Here is a 23,008-nt window from a genome sequence, read left to right as displayed (position 1 = left end):
CTTAGAAAATGGTAAGCACACACTCTGGGATCAGGTTTGACCCTGCGTCTGGACACTACAGAAGCCTACCCCTGCCCCGATGGCTTGGTTCACCAGCACTTCTCTTTTCTTGACTTCTAGAAGCTCTGGGATCCTTTATCCATCTATAGGTTTGTTGCTGTGAATTATCCTTCCTTTCTCTCATTTAAAGTCTCTGGATTCAATGCTACCGACATCCCAATGAGACAAAACGTAGAGAATGTGCATCCATAGCTTGACCCTTACTTGGAACACAGCACCAGAATGGTGGTGTTGAAGCTAGAGAGGTAAACCTTAATGAAGCCGAAGGATCTTAAGCCACACTTCTCTAGGACTAAGTGGGATTTATGGTGATCTCTCTATTAAACGGTACCACGGGTAAGATCCCTTCACTCCCAATGCTTTGAACCCTTTCACCTAATTCAGAGGCTTTCACGATTGGCTCTGCGTGAAAATTACTCCAAACTTTGAACATATTCTACACACGAGATCCCACACCCAGATATCTTAGCTCCAGTGCTGCTCACATGCAAACACCACCACATCAGTGCTCAAAATGATCCCCAGGTAATCCCTGCTTTCCCTAAGTTGAAAAACACTATTTTTGTTTATAGAAGCCATGTCCCAAGTTTGATTTCTAGACCAGCAGCAACAGTGTCTCTGAACTAGCTGGAAACACAAGTTATCAGGTACTGCCCCAGACTCCCTAAATCAGAATCCCCAGGGTTCATTACAGTGATCTATAGTTCAATAAGCTTTATAGGTTATTTTAATACAGGCTAACACAGCAGTTTAGGGGAAAGCTTTGTGTCACTATAGCTCTCTGACACCTATGAAGCAGGGACGTAACTACTGAGATGTCGGCCAAACTCTAGTCCCTTTCAGCATCTGCTTTCAGATACTGAGTCTTCACAGGAAAGAGAAGAACTTTCTGAAACCAAGGATGTTGTAGCCATAAGTTACGTAATGCATTCTCTCACGTGACATGGGGTAGCTACAATATTTTTGTTGACACAAAGCAGAAAGCAGTTGGTGATGTTAATGCTGAGCATAGGAAGACATCTTTTGTGACTTTTATACCAGTCACTTCTGAGGCAGGCTTGAGGTATCACCCTCTTAGGCTCTTGATATGTCTGAGGTAATTCATTTCTCCACTACTATAAGTCAACTAGTTTTTTTTTCCCTCCAGAAACCCCAGTTGTGCTCCTAATACTGGGTATTGCTAATTCTTTGTATAAGTTTCTACAATCACCCGGCAACAACATCCAAAGTACAAGGCAGATCCCGTTGACAGTCAACTACATATTCAGACAGTGTATTTACAGACTGGTTATCAACTGGGGGCAATTTTGCGCACACCCTACTCCCCAACACCCTACTCCCCAGATAGCATTTGGCAATGCCTAGAGACAAGTTGTCTGTTACAACCTGAGGTTATAATTCAGTGAGTAGAAACCAAGGAAGAGGCTAAGTATCCTATTATGCACAAGATAGCGTCCTCAAGGCAACAAAGCCTTATCCTGCCCAGAATTCAACACTGCTGCGGCTGGAAGGCTTGCTTTACAGACACCTATTGTCGGGTAAAGAAATTTTATATTACATGTTTGTACTGGAAAAAGTACAAACAAAAAGCCCTAGTCTTCAAGGGCTTGAACTGAAAAAACACTAGCCCACTGGAGCAGGTGGCTCTGCCAGGCCTTGCCCTGCTCCCAGTTCCCTTGGTCTTGCTAAAAACTGTTAGGCTACCTTCCTGTGGTGAGCCACCAAGGTCTTTCCCCTTATTTGGTCACTTCCTCCTCCTGACTGACTCCCCAGGCTGACTCCTAGGCTGACTACCAAGATCCTGCTATCAAGGTAAAAGCCCCTTTTGGTTCACCTAATTAATATGCTTTGAATCAAAATATAGCACCACATCCTATCCCATTCTAACACAGACCTCCCCGTTTTCTCTTCAAAAGGACACCTGCAAGGTCATTGGCTATTGTTTTGCTGCCCGAGTCAGAAAGCAGCCACTTTAACTTTTCTTCCCTGCTTAATAAAGGAACTCTCAAGAGAAAACAGATGTTTGGGTGGGGTTTGTGCCTAATCCGGGTTCTGAGATAGAGCCCCTGATTTGCGGAGTAGGGTTATCTGTTCAGCTAAAGGTGCTTTAGGCTTGGCCCTCAGAGAACTTTCCTGGACCCTGTTAGCATACTTCCTGTGCCAGGAGAAAACAGCCAATAATTGATCTGATTCCTCATTGTTTCAAAAATAGCCACAGCACTTTGGTAAGGTGAAAATAGAAGCTGGGAGGAGGACATATTGCTTGGTAACAGAGAGCATGAATAGGGAAGCAGAAGTAATTTTATGGTTTCTACGGCTCTCATGACCTTCACCTTGTAAAACGCGGAGGCTTCCGTTAAGCTCTTTATGGCATCCCCATAGCGTTTGCCAGGCAGCACTCCTTGACTCCTTAGCCACCACGTGACCACTGCCCGGGTACTGTTCCAGGACCCCCACTTCTGAGGCTCAGGATCAGGATTGCAGGGTGAGGTGAGGGTACAGACAATCTAAAAGAACGAACTCTGAAGAAGATTCTTACACACTCGGAACCTCGAGGACCACTGTTCTTGACACTTGCTAGTCAAAGTGCAGTCCTTGGCTCAGAAGGCCGACAGCACCTGGAGACTTGTTTCTAGCTCCAGAAGCTCAGGCCCCACCCTATTCCTCAGAGGTAGACTCTGCATTTCGCTGAGATCCCAAGTGGTTCTTACATACAACTATGTATGAGAAAAACTGGCCCAAACTAAACCTAGGCCTAATCCTAACCTAGACACTAGATTGCCCCAGACTGTATGCCTCCTCCACACAATGGAGATTTAAAACAAATGCTGACATCATGGTCATAGTGCGTAAAATTGAGTTTCTGTTTTGAAAGGATTTTTGCAAATGTAAAAGCTCTGTAACCATGAGGGATTATCACTGCTCTTTTTATTAGTTTTCTTTCAAGGCTTCAGTTTTTGCTTTCTTAAAATTAAGGTGGTGAATGTAAATCTAGCATTTAGGAGGCTGAGGCAGGAAGATTTGGAATTCAAGGTCAACCCAGTCTCAAAATAAACAAACAAATAAATAGATAGATAAATAAATAAAGTGTAAAAATTAAAAGTTGGGACCAAAGGTCTTTTCTAAAATTTTATACTAAGTCTAAATAATCTCAGGCTACAAGAACAGTTTGACGTTTACAGGGTGCCTCTGTTTGATGAGAACATATTTACGAATGTTTTATGGATTGCCCGGGGAAGGGAGGGACATGAACGTGCAGGTACCATGCACGTTCTGGTGCAGAAGTCGAAGGACAACTTGCAGGAGTTGGCTTCAGCCTCCATCATGTGGATCCTTGGGATGGAGCTCAGGTCATTAGGTCTGGAGACAAGCACTTTTACATGCTGAGACATCTTACTGACCCCAGAAATTTAATTGTGCCAACAATTACAGCCTCTGTGTTAACTAAGAGCTCTGAACCCCTAATGTTTTTATCTTAATGTTGGAGCACCCCACAGGAATGGGATAAGGAAGAGCTACTAGGCCACAGGCTCCGTGGTTCTTATCATTTCTATACAGTCATTCATCTTCTAACAAATCTCAAAGAGAAGACAAAAAAATTTCCCCACTAATCCTACACCAGTCACACTGACTTAAAGAAATAAAAGAAATAAAACTCTTTTTTTTTCTGGTTAAAAATAACAAGGAATTGCAGTCACATTTTGAAGTCACCGTCTTGTTCTAGAGAAATAAGAATAATCAACACCTTTATCACGCACACATACACAAATCTCTTGAGCTACTAAAAGGCAATTATGAAAAAGCCAACTGTGTCATCCAGAGTACCATGGTAACCAACATCACCAGGGCATGAAAAAACAGTTGTTAGTCACTAGAATCAAAGCCAGTTGGCAATTTGGCTTGCTAAGCAACACTACAAAAATAGCAGAGTAAGGGCTCATTATCCGGAGGTCTGATGCTGCACAGCTTGGAATCTGGCTCCAGAAGGAAGTGTCCCAGGTCTCTGCATCAATCTGCATCTGAGGTGCACAGCCCAAGTCTAACATATCACTTGTTTAACCAGCATTCATCAAAACGGTTGCGTCTGAGGCAGATGGTTTGATAACCCGCATGTTTAGTTGGGTTTTCAGCTGAACAGGAAAACTGTGGGTTGATGATGGACAGAACAAGAGTGGTCCTGGCAGGAGCTTGGTGAGGCAGGATTTGCCTGAGACAGACTCAAGAAGAACGAACAGCTGACCACAGAGGACAGAGAAAACTATAAGGAGTAGACAGAGAGCTGGTTATAACACAGCATTAAATAACTGTATTCTCATGGCCCTGCGTCATCAAGAAAAAGATGGAGTTATATTTAGGATCCTTAGTTAAGGCAAGAGTGGGTACAAGTGATTTTGGAACTACCACAGTCGAAAGGAAGAAACATGCTGTTTTAGCATTCGTGAGGAATAAAAACTATTCGTGGCAAATGCTTCATTCTTCCTAGTTTTCGATTTTGGTAGAGATTCAGACTTGTGAGAATTGCTTTAGCAGCATTAAGATGTATTGTCGGCTCTGTTCTGCCTGTCTTTTCCTAGCTCAGATTCCTGCCTCAGCTGGAATGCCTTTTTCTTTCACAATCGCTGATCACAGTTCTTTCAAGGCCAAGTTAAAATTGTACTTCCTTCTGAGAAATTTTCTCAGATCACCCAAGGACTCATTGCTCCTTTCTTTTCTCAGATGCCCTTGTCTGTAACCCAGGCTACCTCTTAACCAAGACCCCTTGTACCAAGACCCTTTCTTCCTTTGTGTTCCCACATTTACATCTGCGTCTGTCTGCCATTGCCCCAGTGCTGTCGGGAACAGTACTGAACTGGACTGCCTGGTGTCCACAGCCACAGGCAGGCAGAGGGAAGGCTGGTTTCCTGAAGTGGAGCACAACCCAGAGGGAACCTTGGATGCTGCTACTCCCTTCTCCCTTCAGAGCCTTGCACATTTCCTTCCACCTTCTGGGGACCTCTTGCTTGGAGAAACTACTTCCCATCCTCTAGGGTTCAGGTCAGATATTTGGGGAGTAACCAGCTGAGGTTGCCTGCCACATACTTTTTGTCCCAATTACAACCCATTTTGTAATAATTTGTCAGCTAGCGTTCTTCTCTCTGTTTAACTGCAAGCCCCAAGAGCCCACAATGATGCTTGCCTGGTTACTATATCCCCATAAAGAACAAAGTTCCACCAATACACGGAAGGTAGGCAGGAAAGAATAGGAAGGAATCTCAGTCTGATAAGGAACTTGAAGCAGAAAATGAGAGGACTGAAGATTCCTAGTGTCTAAGGGGATGCCTATAGGCAGATCAGTTTGAGAGAAACCAAGAGAACATGCAGACCCTCTTCTAAGAAACCCGGAGGTTGGAAAGAAGTTAGAAGCATGGCCACATACATCTTGTGGGGGGTTAAACATGGAACTGAGCTGAGCTACAATAATACACAGTATCTTTCGAATAAGAGAGAACCCAGGAGAGATGATAAAAAGAAGAAATCGAATTTAGCTGCAGCCTGTGGGATTTAGATTAGATAAAAAGGCAGCCTGACAACAAAAGCTGGCATGGCCAGGAAAGGAAGGCGAACTCTAAAAAAAGAAAGACTGGGAATTAGAATTCCCCTCAGGTTCTTTAATGTTTCTTTGGGCTCTGATTATGTTGTTATCTATTTTTTTTTTTGCCAGACTGGTTTGGGGGATAGCATGGGCAGGGAGAATATTGCAGGAAACCATTATGTTGCCACACTGGAAAATATTAAGATAGAAAAGTAAACCTACAATTTTGTCATCTTACATAGTTATTTTCGTTTTTCTTGGTTCCCTTTACTTTCTCCCTGTGCATGACAGACTCTACTTTGTCTACAGTTTGTTCTGGTGGGTCACAGCTCATTCTACATCCCACTAATTATTTAGCAATGCTAACATATTTAATAACACCCTACATTTAATTTTACCAGTGCACTTCAATATTGTAACTCAATGATACTAATTGAAGCATTAATGTTTTTGACAGACTTCTATGGAATTAACCAATGGAACGATAATTCTTCCTACTGACATACTCCATCAGAATTTGGGGTATGAGGTAAAATACTGACTTTTCAATTATTCATCAGTGAAAAAATTAGAATCTGCAAGCGGGGCAGGGACATTTCCTTGGTGGTTGGAAACACTTTGGGGAAAGATCCTCTGAAAGAAGAGCCAGGAATCGCGGACTGTCATCACCGTATTCCCAGAACATAATAAAGTGCCTGTCTTTAGAGTTCGAAAAACTGTTTGAATGAATCAATGGATGAGCAAAGACTGTGCTTAAGATAGCAATAGGTCATTTTATAGCCATGCTAGTCTTCAGGCAGAGGAACCAGCATGGGTGGGTTGAGTGGCAAAGAGCATGCTATTATTTCACCATATATCATTTAACAGAGTTAACCATCAACACTATAAAGCCCACGGACTTGGAATTCAGAATTCAGTTTCATTACTTTTCTGTGTCTACACAGGGTTAGTTTTCACTTAAACTAGTCTACTATAGAGTAAACTTTATGTTAAATATAATAAACCTCAAAGTGTCCATATTATAAACCAGGCTTCCCAAATTATAGTCTTCAATCTTGAGAAAACTGTAGCAAAAATAATATATAAGCCAATGAATGACTCTAGGAATTATACTGGAACGTTAGCTCAGAGTAGGCTCCTGCTTTTTCTGTTTATTTTCTTTTTAAAAATTGAAGTGATTATGTGCAGTATATATTTAATATAATAGTAAGAATTATTTCATGCAAGGCTAAAGAAATTGTTCAGCGTTTAAGGGCATGTGCTCTTGTGGAGGACCCGGGTTCCACTCCCAGCACCCATATTAGGTTGCTAACAACTGCCTGTATTTCCAGTTCCAGGGTATCTGATGCCCCCTTTTGACCTCAAGTGCACTCACATGGTGCACACACAGACAAGCAGGAAAACACACACACGCAGAAAATAAAAGTAAAACTTTAAAAAGTTATCTCCTGATAATGGAATTCTTTTTACATGTTTTGACACTTCTATTTTTTATGTCTAATTTTTTTCCTATATAAAGTGTAGAAGTCTATAAACTTCAGTATAATTTTTATGAAAGCAAAATATGCTATTTAATCAATTTCTCTGTCTTCCATGTTCCAATTGCATCTTTACATGTCTGTTATAGTATTTTATCTCCATGGTTTTCATATAGGCTTGTCTTACACATATATTTATATATTGAGCTATGACTCATGGCTTGGAATGTCATGGGAAGTCATGGTGAAAGATGATGAGTTAGTCTGCTAAGCTTGCAGAGAGAATGGAATATTATTCTTGGCATTAGGCTTCCGGGTGTAGATTTTGTAGATTTTGGTCTATGTAGTCTAGAGTGGCCTAGAACTTGAGATCCTTCTGCCTCTTCTTCTGAGTGAATACAGATGTACATCACTGTGTCTTGTCTAAGAATACACTGAATACTAAAAAGAATTGTAACAGTTGTTTCTAAAGAGACAGAAAAACAATATAGGCTGTATTTTTCCTTTACTATTTAAAGTTTAATATGTCCTGCTCTATAGGCCAAAGCTATTAGGTTAAAGACAATTAAAGATTCATTTACTAGAGCTCTGCAGAACTCATCTATTACATTATATATTATAGCTTAGCTCCTCAGTCATCTAGTCGGCCTTTCAAAAATCCTTTATAATGTACTAAGCCAGACGTGGTGGTAAATGCCTGTAATCCCAGCATGCAGAAGGCTGACACAGGAAGACTCTGAATCCATATGGCTCCTTTAACAAGACATAGAGTGAGTTGGGGAGGTAGCTCAGTTGGTAAAATGCTTGCCTTGTAAACATGATAACCTCAGTTACCCCAAGGACCTACTTAAATAGCTAGACCCATATAAGACAACTAGGTATGGTGACCCACACTGTAATCTCAGTGCTGGGAGGCTGAAGTGGAGGCAGAGGCAGAGGCAGAGGCAGAGGCAGAGGCAGAGGCAGAGGCAGAGGCAGAGGCAGAGATAGAGGCAGAGGCAGAGGCAGAGGCAGAGGCAGAGGCAGAGGCAAAGGAATCCCTAGGGCTCAGGAGTTAGCTAGCCTACTTTAACGGGCAAGCTCCAGGCAAATGAGAGATACTGTCCTCAAAATAAGGTAGACAGTGTTCTTAAGGAATGATACCCCGATTTATTCTCTTGCACACAACATACACACATGCACTTATACAGGCATATAGAACAACAAAATTGGATACAACTGAGGTTTATAAGAGATGCTCCAGAAAGGGCGGCTCCTAACCTGAGGACATATGCAGTATGAGAAAGGAACAGACAAGACACAGCACTGTGCTGTTATGGAATTCGAGGCCATGGGCACCTAAAGCTGTGGCAGAGAGTGGGGAGCGCTGGGACCGTAAAGGTGGTCAGACAGCAGGTCACCAGGGTACCGACAGCTCCATCTCTGCTTAGACTTTATCCTCTGGATGATGGAAGCTGCTGAAGGGCTTGAAACAGAGGATGAAAACAGAGAGGATTTTAGTGACACTAGAGAGGACAGGCTGTAAGGAAACAATGAGTTGAAGAAGTGTAACTTCTTAGGAGACATTTTCACAAAGGAGTAATAGCTAACCACAGCTAACACATCATTTGTGATAGATGCTGAATAAGCATCACAATGCAATGGTCTTAATAGTACCAAGCCAGGACCAGCACCACACTTCCGCTAGGAGTCTCAGCCTTACTTGTTTAATGTCTATCTCTTCTTCCAGTAGAGTTGAAGCCTCATGCAGACAAGCAGTTACATTGGCAGTGTTCTTTACTATGTCTATACCCTCGGCACAAAGTAATTACTTGTTGAATAAAATCAATGACTAATCTACACGGAGAAATAGTGGGATAAATTATGTAGGTCCAAGAGTCTGGATGTAATACTAATAATCGGTGTTTTCCTAAGGAGAGACCAGAGTTCTTTTGCTCTCTCTTCAAATCCACTAAGGACAGACCATGTGGAGACACAGAAAGAGGCAGACAGATGCAAGCCAGGAAGAGAGCACACGTCAGGAACTGTGCTAGCCAGAACCTTGAACTGGGACTTATACCATCTAGTAGAGTGGGAAGAGGGATTTCTGTTGCTGAGATCACTCCAGACTGCAGTATTTGGGTATGGCAGCTCCCAAGGAACACACCAAGATGAAGTTTAATATGACAAGGATGGGTTATATGAGTGATTTCTAAATTAGCACACCGGAGGGACCGTGCTGTCTGTACTGGAGGAAAAGGAAGAGACATTTGCAGTGGTCAGTAGACAGCCCCAATTATTTTGTATTCATTCACCTTCACTCAAACACAGGAATACGAAATTTGCCTATGACTACTTACTCAGTCAATGTTTACTTATGATTACACGATAGTCCCTGTGCTTGTTCTGAGACAAGGGATAAGATTCATTCTCTGCTATCAAGGAACTCAGTCATGTGGGAAGAAATACCATTTCCTTTTTGTGAAGCAGGCATGCCAACTGGAAAGACCATTTTCCCTTTCTTCACCCCTAAAGACTTACAACCGGTAAGTACAGGGGTAGCATCCTACATAGACTAAGACCTTTGGGTCATATGATCCGTATTTGAATTTGGGTTACATAGACTCAGTGGTAATCTAAGAATAACTATCTGGGTCTTAGGGTCAGTCTTTGTAACTGTAGAATCAGATAAGGTAGACAGAACCCTAAAGTGGAATATTCATGGTAGCGGTTATTACAATTATTAAAGCTACATTCTCAACCCAAAGAGACTAAAGCTACGGGTAGCAAGTCAGGAAAAAAGGCCAGTTTCACCACCATGCTTGACAGCAGAAATTCCAGGTTTCCCGGGGACAGGATTAGAGTAGCCAAAGTCAGGGTGGCAGACAAACAGGTGTTGGGCATCTACAGCCCTAGTTCAACCACAGTTCAGTGATCGCCTACGGGCAGTTGAGTAAGTCATGCTATTGATCTTAGCTTTAGTTGTTCATCTACAAAATGGGGTTAAAGACCTACCCAGGAGGGCTGTTCTGAACATAAAAAGGGCTTGGCGTGATGCCTGGCAGAATTGTCACTCAATTAATGGCAACTGTTGCTTTTATTAATATAATCATTTTCCTCTTTCACCTCCTAAGGGATTTGTTTAGATGGTTAAGTTACTTGAGATTCGAGGAAGTGAGGGAAATGGAAGAGCTATTAAAGACTAGCTTAAAAAAAGTTATTTTTAAATTTTAAGAAAAGCAGTTTAACTTGGCTTGCTTCTCCTAACATGTGGTGCAAGCGTAAGTCATAAGTTGGCCACTGTTCTGTGGCTTAGAGCCTGATATAACCTCCTTGTTAACGATTCCTCGTCTCCTACCCAAAGCAGGTCTATCAAGCTGTTACTAAGGGTTCTCTGAGGATGTTTAATTCCTTTCCAACTTTAATGTAAACTCAAGTCACACAAGGACTTATTAAAAATGCAGATTTTCATCCAGGAAATTTATAGTAGGGCATGAAATTCTGCATTGCCAATAGGTTCCCATGTGAGCCCCATGCTTTGGGTTCAAGGATGGCATTCCACGGAAGGAGCAGGGCTCTGAGAAGATAGAGAAATGCCTTTGTTGGCCTAGTGCTTGCTGTCATGGCCTACTTCTCTTTAACGATCTGTCTAATAATAGACTGCTAATAGAATATGAGCAAGCTTGTTTCAGACTGGACTTGGAAATTCTGCATATGGACTCATTCTAAATCAATATCAGCTGTTCTGAACAACTCTTCCTAGAACACAAAGTTTGCTCCTAAAGACAGCTGTTATTAACCTTAGATACTTCATTGACTGTTAGCTTCTTGAAGGTAGTCTTGCCTCCACTGTTACCCAAAACTGTGTATCAATACATACTGAGTGGATGAAAGAAATCACAGTCTCAGTAAAAATGTTTTTTGAACTAAAAATTTCAGTACATCCAGTGGGATACCACCCCTTGAAACTTCATTTAGAGCTGTCCTGGAGACCCCCTCCCCAAACACTACAGGCTATTGCAGTGTATTAGAATTTGATGGTATGACACTATTGTTGAAAACACCATAGACTTTGCTCACAAGTTACAGAGGAATCAAGCGGGTACTGACTAGGAGGCTTCTCTGCATGCTTTTTTCAGAGTATTGGAAGGTGCTATGCAGATCGCTGTGGGGAAAGTCATCAACAGTCTTACCCAGCTATGAGCCCCGTGAACCAAAATAATGACTCATTGTGTCAAGATAGACCCATGGACGCAATAGTGGCATGGATGTTATGGGGGTAATACATTGCTTTATGATTGGATTTAAGGCCTGTTTCACAGGAGGAAACATGCCTGGTACTATAAATCTGTTCAAGAACCCATGGTTGGAGAGCTTGCAGGCCCCGGTGGGGGAGAGAAGACCCACCATGAATTCAACTCTTCTGCTAAATAGACTTAGTATCAAACTGCCCTCTAAATTTGTATCTCTACTCATAGATTAGCGTAGTTCTCAGACCTTATCAGAGAATTCTCTTTGTACTATAGATGGTGGTTAATACAGAAACTTACAACTGGTCAAAGCACAGAGAGTAAGTATTAGTGGAGTGCTCAGCCATAAATGGGACATCTGTATCACCTACCCTAAAGTGCAAGGACCATCACAGAAGAGGGGACAGACACACTGTAAAACCTAGGAGTTGGGGAGGACCAGAGCGAAACTGTCTTCTGGACACGACAGGATCTCTGCACTCATGAGCTCCCAGCAGCTGTGGTTGCCTGCGTAAGATCTGCATAAGATCAAGCCAGTCAACACTTAAGCTTAGATGGGGAAGGGCTCATAAAAGTCCCCACCTTTACCTGAGGAGCTATAGGCAGTTGATGCCTTGGGGGGCAGGAAGTAGCAGTGTTCTTTCAGGGTGTAGCCCCTGGTAGGTTGACCACACTCTTGTGGATATGGGGAAAAAGAGAACAAGATGTTGAGAGAGTGGGTAGGTGGGGTGGATCCAGAGGGAGTCACGAGGAAGAATGATGGTGAATATGATCATAATGCATTATATAAAATAATCAGAAAAAATAATAAAAATACTTCTGGCACTACATGACAATGAGACACTTTTTCAAACGAACTGGAGTTGCTCCCAGCAGAAACTTAAGCCTTGGTAAGCCTCAGGGAAAAACCACAAGTGGGAGACAATGAATCAGAATATGGCAACCAGTGAGCTGAACGGAGTGGAAGAGGCCTGGGGCTCAGCCAATGGTGAGGGAGACAGGGAAACATGAGACTGTGTGTTGAATATTTTCAATGGTGACCCCTCAAAGTAGACTTGATTAAAAACAAAAACTAGGGGTAGCTCTGGGCCAGATCTGGTAAATAAGGAGCAGGGCAAACACAAGGCCAAGAGGGCTAACTCTAAAGTATCCAGGTTGATTTTTCTTGAGTGAATTTGTACTCAGGCCCAGAAGGCAATCTCCAAAGACAAACCCAACCATGCAGTCAAGGGGATATAGCTTGCTATGGCACCACAGTTTGAGGTTAGGAGATATGGGGAAGATACTGATGGTGTTGAAAGAAACCCATTAATTTGGGTGAAAATTTTCTCGGGTCTTCCCTCCGAATAAATACTTCCTTAAGTCCCTACCTACCCCGCTACTATGAAGAGGTAGAGCTCCTGGAAGTGCCAAGACCCAACTAACTCTCAGTCCCTAACCTGGTCATTCTGTGTGTCAGGCTGCTAGTGAGTTAAAGAGGGAGAAGAACGTCTAAGGAGCCTGGTGTTTCTTCTTCCTCACTCAAAGGGCAGAACTGGGAGGCTCTCGAAAGAGACCAGCGCTTCTGCTCCCGGTATGGCAGACACTGTCAGAGCTGGAGCTGTCCAGCAATGGAGTTCATTCTCTTTGGAAACTGGGAACTTCCAGTTTTAGGAGTCTGAGGCAAAGGCTGTGGGATTCTATAGAGGGAGCCCTGTAGTGGGTGGGGAGGTTGCAATAAACTCCCACGGCTCACCTGGGCTCAACCTCACAGTACCTGGTGCTTAGTAGACCGCAGAAAGAATTATAGTTGGGAGACAATGGATGAGGAATATGGTTTAGCTGGTGAGCCAAGAAGAGTGGAAGAGGCCTGGGGCTCAGCCAGCTGCAGGGAAGGTTAGAAGCATGTGATATCTAGGGAGCCAATAGCAGACCTTGCTGGAGTTTCTGGCTCCATAGATCAGAGGCTTTGCTTTGGGTACCTGAAGCCTCTCATGGTTATGAAAGGCAGTATCTTTGAAGGGGGATAGGAGCCAGGGAAGGATAAAGACCACTGCTCACCCTTCTTAAACTCCTCCAGCACCGTGTCCAGCCGGGTATCATTGAAGACGCAGTGCAGGGGCCGGTTGTAGAAGCGGGTGACTGTGAGCAGCGGGGTACAGTCGTCCGGGTCCACAAAGGCCAAGTCTTTAACGAACAGAATGTCCACAATATTGTGCCTCTGGTCGCCCTCATACACAGGGATGCGAGTGTAGCCACTGCGGAGGATCTCGGATACTGTGGCGAAGTCAAGCACAGCGTCGGAGCGCAGCATGAAGCAGTCCCCAAGGGGGGTCAGCACCTCCTCTACCACCTTAGTGCGCAGCTCCAGGGCGCCCTGGATAATGTTAAGCTCTTCCTTCACCAGGTCGCTGTAAGGGTCCGCGGCCCGCAGAGTCTCCAGCAGTTTCTCCCTCGTGTAGAAGGTGCTGATCTCCTGGCGTAGCGCCCAGTCCAGGAGGCGGCCCAGCGGGTAGCACACCGGAAAGGCAGCAGCCATGAGGAGCCGGGTCAGGCACACACTGTGAGAGGCGATTGCCAACCCGTGCCGTGAACACACCGAGTAGGGACATATCTCGGCTCCCAGGAACACCGCGCCGGTGCACACGAGCGCTGGCAGCCACGGGAAGTGAACCCCCGCCTCGCCATAGTCCTCCCCGGTGCCCCCGACGCCCGGCGGCAGCGAGGCATACAGCCAGCCGGCCAGCGCGGCATTGGCACCGGCTTGGCCCAGGAGCAGGGTGCAGAGCAGATGGGTCCCCCTGCCGCGCACGGCCTGCACGCGGCGCGCCTGCTCCTGCTCGGCGGCCGAGCCACTGTTCCGCAGCACCCGTAACTCCACCGGGTCCAGCGAGAGCAGGCTCAGGCGCAGGCCGCTGAACAGGGCGGACAGGGCCAGCAGCAGGAGCGCCCCGAGCGCTCGCAGCCACGCGGGCGGCAGCAGGTCCCCACCCGGGCCGTAGAGCCGCGGGCGGACGCGCAGCAGGAAGCCGCCGGCGGCGCCGTGGTGGTGCCAAGCGCGCCCGTCCCAGGCGCACAGCGAAAAGAGCTTCCCGCCGCCGCCCGCGCCACCGCGCTCCGCCTCGCCCTTACGCAGCTCCCGCACCCGCACCTGGACCAGGGCCGAGCCCGCCACGCCCCCGGGGCGCAAGGGCCCCAGGACCTCCACATCCGACGCCCAGTCGCTCTGCTCGCGGCAGCGCTGCGGTCCCGGGGGACGCGTGGGGACCGCGCTGGGCGCCACGCCACTCGCACCGGGGGGTTCCTCGATGAACACGAGCCGCGGGGCCCAATCGCCTGTGCCGTTCTCCCCTGGGGCCAGGGAGGGGGCAGGCACAGGCGCGGAGGGGACCGCCGGCCCAGGCTGGAAGTAGACCCGCAGGAGGAAGCTGGTGCCTTCGGCCGCGCGCAGGGTGCCCCCCTCCAGGGATACACGGCCTCCAGCTGTGTCTTCGGGCCGCAGACCCAGCAGCCAGGCAGCAGCGGTCGGGGGCCGAGGTGACAGGGAGAAGAAGAGCAGGAGCACGGCGCCCCGGCTGCAGCAGTCCCGGAGCCTGACACCCAGCGCTGCTGCCGCCGCGGCCGCCGCCGCCATCCTGCACCCGGCGCGATTGCACGTGATACTGCAGCAAGCCGAGTGCGAGCTGGAGGGAGGAGGAGGAGCTGGAGCCGGGAATCCGACCCCAGGCAGGTCACCACGTGTGCTCCCCTTGAGCGCGTGGGCTGGAGGCGGGGGTGGGGAGTGTGCGTTTGGGGGGGAGAGAAGGGGGTGATCGGAATCCGCCTGGGAGGGGTCCCCTGCGGGAGGCTGGAGATGGGCACGCGCTGACACAGTGCCTAGCCTGGACACACTTGAGTGTATCTGTGCTGTAGCCCTGGGAAGGCTGGTTTGGAGCAAGGCCTCCTACTTCAGTAGTTCCTCCCCTTCAACCTCCCTGCGTTCTGCTCACTGCCCTTCTGCGAACTTCTACCAGGGTGCAAATCTGAACCGCAGGCCTTCTGCTGTCCATTCAACCCAGGAAATTTCCCAGCGTTTCTCCTCTGCCACTTGTCTTCTTCCTTCTAATTAAAAGATATTCTGGTCCTGAATTTGTGAAAAATTTTGGTCTTTCATATTGTAAAAATTTCCAAATTAAATTTAAGTTCAACTCCTTGTTAAGATACCAATGTTCATCAGTGAATTGAAAAGCATTATGGTACGATTATGAAACAGAGTACTATACATCCAGGAAAAGGTTGTGCAGGATCCAATGTATATGTAAGGTTCAGAACAAGGATGTAATATACCAGTCTTTTGTTAAAAAGATATTCATGAATAAATTTTATGTACATGTTCGTGTATGCCAGTATCAGGTTTCAACGGGGAATGATGCCCAAGAAATGTAATAACAGGATTAGTTTCTTAATGTATAGGTTAACAAGAAGTTACAAAAAATAATACACAGAAGTGTCTCTACGTTTCACTCAGTTCCTTCCACTGTTTACATGAAAAGCAGGAAGCTGACATTGGTGTTAAACTCATATCATTTTGTTGTATCTAAATTTATGTAACCACCACCACCACCACCACCGTAGTAAAGACATACATCTTCCTCTTTCCCCAACAAGATCTGGGAGATTTTTCCACTGAATCGCTCATGGTATTTGTATCCACCATCTGCTAGTATTGCTTTATTTTTATGCCTCACTTCTTAAATGTATGCATCAAAATCCACTTTCTTGTTATATTGCTATGTAAGTTTCATTGCATTTTGAGACTGGGTCTCATGTAGCACAGACCGAACACATTGAACTGCCGAAAATAAACTTGAACTCTGGATTCCAGGATTATACATGTGCACCGCTACACCATGCATTGCTGTATATATGCTCCGATGGATGCATATTTATGTGCCAACCACTGTAAACATTAGTTCCACCTTTGAACTGGCGATGTAGCTAGCTTGCCTAGTAAGTTGTAGACCCTGGGCCCCACCTCCACCTGCACTGGGAGCGGGTGGTTCCACCGTCTTACTTTTCCTCTGTAGCTTCCTTTTCCAGAATGCCATATGAATAACAAGTATGCACTGTTTGGGAGCAGCCACTGCGTATGCTGCATACTTAAATTCCATCCAAGTTTCACGTATCAATAGCCCATCCACCTGTAGATGAGTAGAATCCATTATGTGCGTAAGTCACAGTTTGTCCGTCTGGTTAAAGAACACTTGATCTTTTTTTGGCAATTCCAATAAAGAGCCGTAGGCATTTGTTAGCATTTTTCATTCCTTAAGTGACTATACCATAGGTCTGTGCAACATTTAATCAAATCATCATGTCTTCTGAAGTCACATTTTGTGTGTACACATGTACATGCATGGGTTTGCATAAACTATTCATCTTGTTTTGGTTTTTGGTTTGTTTTTGAGGCAGGGTTCCAGCATGTCTCCACTTCCCCAGCACTGGGATACCAAGCAAATATCACCAGGCTTTGTTTTTTTTGTTTTTTTTTAAATCTGTGTTCTGGAGATTTTATTCAATCCCTCATGTTGTGTGCCAAGTAACTTTCTAACAGAATTATCTTTCCACCTCCTGAAGTTACATTTTTAAGGTTTCATTTTTACGTTTTTTGTTTTGATGCCGAGGATTAAACTCGGGGGCTCTTGAGTGCCAAGCAGCCAGTCTGCTACAGCTCTGGTTTTATTTCCAGTTGACAAATCATAGTTATTTAGAGGGTATACTTGGCACAGGTATGGATGTGGAATGATTCCATTAAGGTCCCTGACATCTGCCACCTCCAATATCTTCGTAGAAATGAAAATATTTAGAACCTCCTCTTAGTGATTTTGAGGTGGTCAGAATGTTAACTGTAACGAGCTAGCTGGACAGCTGGGCACCAGGATAGCTCCTCCCATCTAGCTGTGGCTTTGTAACCACTGAACAGTGTCTTCCTTTCTAGGCCAGCCTCCTCAGTAGCTACTGACCTTTTCTTTAGATGACATGTGTGTTTTTAGATTCTGTAGGACCCTATTTGTGTATTTGTCTGTGTATATGCACATGGGGTAGTTGGAGGCCAGACGAGACTGTCAGATGTTCTGGAGCTGGTGTTACAGACAGTCGTGAGCTGCTCCTTGTGGGTGCTGGGAGCTGCACTCAGGTCCTCTGCAAGAGTAATGAGTGCTCTTAACTGCCCAGCCACCTCTCCAGCTCCTCACTTCCCTCTTTTAATTGGGCTCTGCTACCCCTTAATTATGGGACTGTTTAAAATAAATCAACTGGAGAATCATTTTCTTTTTCTTTTTTTTTGTAGTCTTTTGTTTTCTTTTTGTTTGTTTTGTTTTTTATTTATTTATTTATTAAAGATTTCTGTCTCTTCCCTGCCACCGCCTCCCATTTCCCTCCCCCTCCCCCAGTCAGGTCCCCCTCCCTCGTCAGCCCAAAGAGCAATCAAGGTTCCCTGCCCTGTGGGAAGTCCAAGGACCGCCCACCTCCATCCAGGTCTAGTAAGGTGAGCATCCAAACTGCCTAGGCTCCCACAAAGCCAGTACGTGCAGTAGGATCAAAAACCCATTGCCATTGTTCTTGAGATCTCAGGAGTCCTCATTGTCCGCTATGTTCAGCAAGTCCGGTTTTATCCCAGGCTTTTTCAGACCCAGGCCAGCTGGCCTTGGTGAGTTCCCGATAGAACATCCCCATTGTCTCAGTGTGTGGGTGCACCCCTCGCGGTCCCGAGTTCCTTGCTCGTGCTCCCTCTCCTTCTGCTCCTGATTTGGACCTTGAGATTTCTGTCCAGTGCTCCAATGTGGGTCTCTGTCTTTGTCTCCTTTCATCGCCTGATGAAGGTTAATATTCAGGAGGATGCCTATGTGTTTGTCTTTGGATTCACTTTCTTATTTAGCTTCTCTAGGAACATGAATTATAAGCTCAATGTCCCTTATTTATGGCTAGAAACCAAATATGAGTGAGTACGTCCCATGTTCCTCTTTTTGGGTCTGGCTTACCTCACTCAGGATAGTGTTTTCTATTTCCATCCATTTGTATGCAAAATTCAAGAAGTCCTTGTTTTTTACTGCTGAGTAATACTCTAATATGTATATATTCCATACTTTCTTCATCCATTCTTCCATTAAAGGGCATCTAGGTTGTTTCCAGGTTCTGGCTATTACAAACAATGCTGCTATGAACATAGTTGAGCATATACTTTTGTTGTATGATAGGGCATCTCTTGGGTATATTCCCAAGAGTGGTATTGCTGGGTCCAGGGGTAGGTTGATCCTGAATTTCCTGAGAAAGCTCCACACTGCTTTCCAAAGTGGTTGCACAAGTTTGCATTCCCACCAGCAATGGATGAGTGTACCCCTTTCTCCACAACCTCTCCAGCAAAGGCTATCATTGGTGTTTTTTATTTTAGCCATTCTGACAGGTGTAAGATGGTATCTTAAAGTTGTCTTGATTTGCATTTCCCTGATCGCTAAGGAAGTTGAGCATGACCTTAAGTGTCTATTGGCCATTTGAACTTCTTCTGTTGAGAATTTTCTGTTCAGCTCAGTGCCCCATTTTATAATTGGGTTGATTAGCCTTTTACGGTCTAGTTTCTTGAGTTCTTTATATATTTTGGAGATCAGACCTTTGTCAGTTGCGGGGTTGGTGAAGATCTTCTCCCAGTCAGTGGGTTGCCTTTTTGTCTTAGTGACAGTGTCCTTTGCTTTACAGAAGCTTCTCAGTCTCAGGAGGTCTCATTTATTCAATGAGGCCCTTAATGTTTGTGTTGCTGGGGTTATACGTAGGAAGTGTTCTCCTGTGCCCATGTGTTGTAGAGTACTTCCCACTTTCTCTTCTGTCAGGTTCAGTGTGTTCGGACTGATATTTAGGACTTTAATCCATTTGGACTTGAGTTTTGTGCATGGTGAAAGATATGGATCTATTTTCATTCTTCTACAGATTGACATCCAGTTTTGCCAGCACAATTTGTTGAAGATGCTCTCTTTTTTCCATTGTATACTTTTAGCTCCTTTATCAAAAATCAGGTGTTCATAGGTTTGTGGGTTAAAGTCCAGGTCTTCTATTCAATTCCATTGGTTGACTTCTCTGTTTTTATGCCAATACCAAGCTGTTTTCAATACTGTAGCTCTGTAATAGAGTTTGAAGTCAGGGATGGTAATGCCTCCAGACGATCCTTTATTGTATAAGATTGTTTTGGCTATCCTGGGTTTTTTGTTTTTCCATATAAAGTTGATTATTGTCTTCTCCAGATCTGTGAAGAATTTTGATGGGATTTTGATGGGGATTGCATTGAATCTATAGATTGCTTTTGGTAGAATTGCCATTTTTACTATGTCGATCCTCCCAATCCAAGAGCAAGGGAGATCCTTTCATTTTCTGGTGTCCTCTTCAATTTCTTTCTTCAAAGACTTAAAGTTCTTGTCAAATAGATCTTTCACTTCCTTGGTCAGAGTTACCCCAAGATATTTTATGCTATTTGTGGCTATCGTGAAAGGTGATGCTTCTCTGATTTCCCTCTCTGTTTCCTTATCCTTTGTGTATAGGAAGGCAACTGATTTTTTGGAGTTGATCTTGTATCCTGCCACATTACTAAAGGTGTTTATCAGCTGTAGGAGTTCTTTGGTAGAGTTTTTGGGGTGGAGAATCATTTTCGACTATGATGAGGACTACAGGGATAATGTACTTGGTACAGCCTATGCCCCCCCAACACATAATAACAAATTTTATTATTGGGAATATTAATACTTTTTTGTAGTTTAAAAAGTAGTAAAAAAAAAAGGTCAAGATGCATGGGGTGCCCATTTACATCAAAACCCATACACCCATCTAAGGTTCAGGGAAGATCATAGAAGAGGGGAAGGAAAGATCGTAACAGCCAAAGAACCAGGACAAGGCTTTCCACTCTCGCCATACCTCTTCAATATAGTGCTTGAAGTTCTAGCAATAGCAATAAGACAACATAATGGGATCAAGGGGATTTGAATTGGAAAGGAAGAAGTTAAACTTTCGTTTGATGGGGGAGTGTCATATATCAATCTGTTGATTTCATTGGTTAAGCAATAAAGAAACTGCTAGGCCCATTTGATAGGCCCACCCTTAGGTGGGAGGAGTAAACAGAACAGAACGCTGGGAGGAAGAGGAAGTGAGGTCAGACTCCGCATCTCTCCTCTCCAGAGCAGACTCTTGAGAGAGACGCCATGCCCTGCTCCCAGGCAGACACACGCGATGAAGCTCTGAACTAGAATCTAACCGGTAAGACCGGTGCTCACAGATTATTAGAGATGGGTTGATTGGGATATCAGAATTAGCCAGTAAGGGCTAGAGCTAAGGGCCAAGCAGTGATTAAAAGAATACAGTGTCCGTGTAATTATTTCGGGGCATAAGCTAGCCGCAGCCCCGCCGCCCATATTACTACATTCGTTATTTGCAGATGATATGATAGTGTACATAAGCGACCCCCAAAACTCCACCAAAGAACTTTTACAGCTGATAAACAGCTTTAGTAATGAGGCAGGATACAAGATCAACTCCAAAAAAATCAGTCGCCCTCTTATACACAAAGGATATGGAAGCAGAGAGGGAAATCAGAGAAGCGTCACCATTCACGATAGCCAAGTTAGTGTATTCTATATATGACAGGGAAGCTGTTCCCATGACATCTCGGTGATATGGCCGTCCAAACAAAACCTGGAAAATGACAGCATCAACTGACATGTGAATGTATATGGGGGAAATCTCCCAAGGCTCTACCCTTAGATGAAGAGTAACAATGAATCGGTGTTCTCCAGGATTGAGCAGGTAGGTCAGCCAGTCCCTGTCTGTTAGCTCTAAACACATAGACACATGAGTAACTTTAAACAAATGCAGCAAGTTGTATTTATGTATTTACTTGTTTGTATATGTAATAATAATAACTAAATAAAATGAGGCCATGAATTTGAAAGGGAGCAGCCTGGCCGTGGGGATGGCCACAGGAGGGGTTGGTGGAAGAAGGGAGGAGGAAGATGTAAATACAGTCCACATATATGAAATTAAAAATAAAATAGTATGAAAAGAAATAGAAGACAAAAATATTTTCCCAGTTCTTCAAATTTATAACCTCTTCTATTTTCGTCTTGGTTTTTTTTTTTGGGGGGGGGAGGGATTTCTATTTCCCAAGCTTTCTATGTGGTTCCAGAGTTACACAACCTTATTATAATCTCTTATGCAAATCTCCTGGCAAATTTCTTTCCTTCTTAATCAAAACTTCTAACACAAAGACACTAGTTTATCATAAGGGTTCTTGCACCTCTATTAGGCCAAGAACTTGATTATCACGAGAGTCTCACCTAACACCCGTTATCAAGCTGTGGATGTACACGAGAGTCCTGTGAAGTAGAAATAATTCCATCCATTTTACTGGGAAGATTAAGTGGCTAGTAAGACATTTTTGGAACTCTGTAATGATGCTCCTTGCAGAATGAAGCAGTAAAAAAATAAATTCTTCCCAGAATATTAGGTAAAGAATTTAAAAAGGGATCATACATTCATGCTAAGAAAAAATGAACACAGAAGAACACAAATAAAATAAGCTATAAAACAACCAGAGATAAATGTGCAATCTTTTGGCATATTTTTTAAAAATTACTACATACATAAATAAGATAAACACATGTACTTGAGCTCCCTACATTTTTTATATTTTCTAGTCATTTACAAAATTCAACTCTGCTTCTGCTGCTTAACATATCAAGATCTTTTCCTCTGATATAACAGAAAATTCTTCCAAAATTAATAATATTTCTCTTATAACCCTCTGCCCCGTTCTCAAGTACCCCACCAATGCTTCAGGCATACAATGGGTGAGTTTTCTACCCAGCCACATCTTAGCCCCTTGTAAAAGTAAGTTTATAATGAGAATAAAGGGGAGAGGGGGAGGGGATAAGAATCTTCATGTTCTCAGTTGCACCAGATCTATAAACAAGTTTAGAAAATCAATTAGTTTTCTGAGCCCAGTGCCTCATCTGTGAAATGAGTTTTCAGATTTCCATCCCTTCATGAGTCAGAGTGTGAGGGCTAATGAGCCCCAGGTGAAGATAATCTAGAGAGACTGAGTACTTTTCCTTTTGCTGAACACGAGGTCCTGGAAAAGTACTGGGTTTCCAGAGCTCTGTTGTAACTACAAGGATTCCTGGGGACAGGTTCAGCTAGTGTGATTGTCCAAAGGAAGAGCTGGCAGAAATAGCTTCCAGAAACCAAACGTTCACTCTCTTCCTAGTTTAGAAGATAATAGTCCCCCACTTCGAGAGAGGAAGGAAATCACATTAACTTCCAAAGCCATAAAAGTTCTGTTTCAGAATACTCTTACCAGAATGCTTTGTTTTATGCCTTTACTTGTTCATCTAGGCAAAAATGTGTTAATTGGCGAAGCGACAGATTCTGGGCTCGATGTTAACACATCCTTGCTACACTGGAGCTTAGATTCGACTAGGAAGATGGGCACGAATGGAAACTGATTACTCACTGAATTAAGGAGCCCTTCAAAGTACATGAGGCTTTGTAATTTCCAACCCTTTTAGAGAAAAGCGACTGGAAAATGATGTCTCAAAATGAGATGCAGAGAAAATAGTTTATACATTTCATTTTTTATAGTACTTTTACAACTGTGAGATTAGATTCATGACATTCCTAAT

The 23,008-nt window shown here is 44.2% G+C and overlaps 1 protein-coding gene across 2 annotated transcripts in view; it reads right to left on the bottom strand.

Annotated features, from left to right (window-relative positions):
- Cnnm1 (cyclin and CBS domain divalent metal cation transport mediator 1) overlaps nt 1-14,991 on the bottom strand; it is a 58,506-nt gene extending 43,515 nt beyond the window's left edge. For both annotated transcript variants that reach the window (XM_075974134.1, XM_075974135.1), the window contains exon 1: nt 13,380-14,991. In XM_075974134.1, coding sequence (XP_075830249.1) covers nt 13,380-14,952 — 1,573 coding nt within the window. In that variant the 5' untranslated portion in view covers nt 14,953-14,991. The remainder of the gene's footprint in view (nt 1-13,379) is intronic.
- Between the last annotated feature and the right edge of the window lie 8,017 nt (nt 14,992-23,008).

The sequence above is a fragment of the Microtus pennsylvanicus genome, chromosome 5 (assembly GCF_037038515.1).
Source record: "Microtus pennsylvanicus isolate mMicPen1 chromosome 5, mMicPen1.hap1, whole genome shotgun sequence".
Classification (NCBI taxonomy): Eukaryota; Metazoa; Chordata; class Mammalia; order Rodentia; family Cricetidae; genus Microtus; species Microtus pennsylvanicus.
The sequence above is the reverse complement of the archived record's forward strand: the minus strand, read 5'-3'. Positions and strand labels throughout refer to the sequence as shown.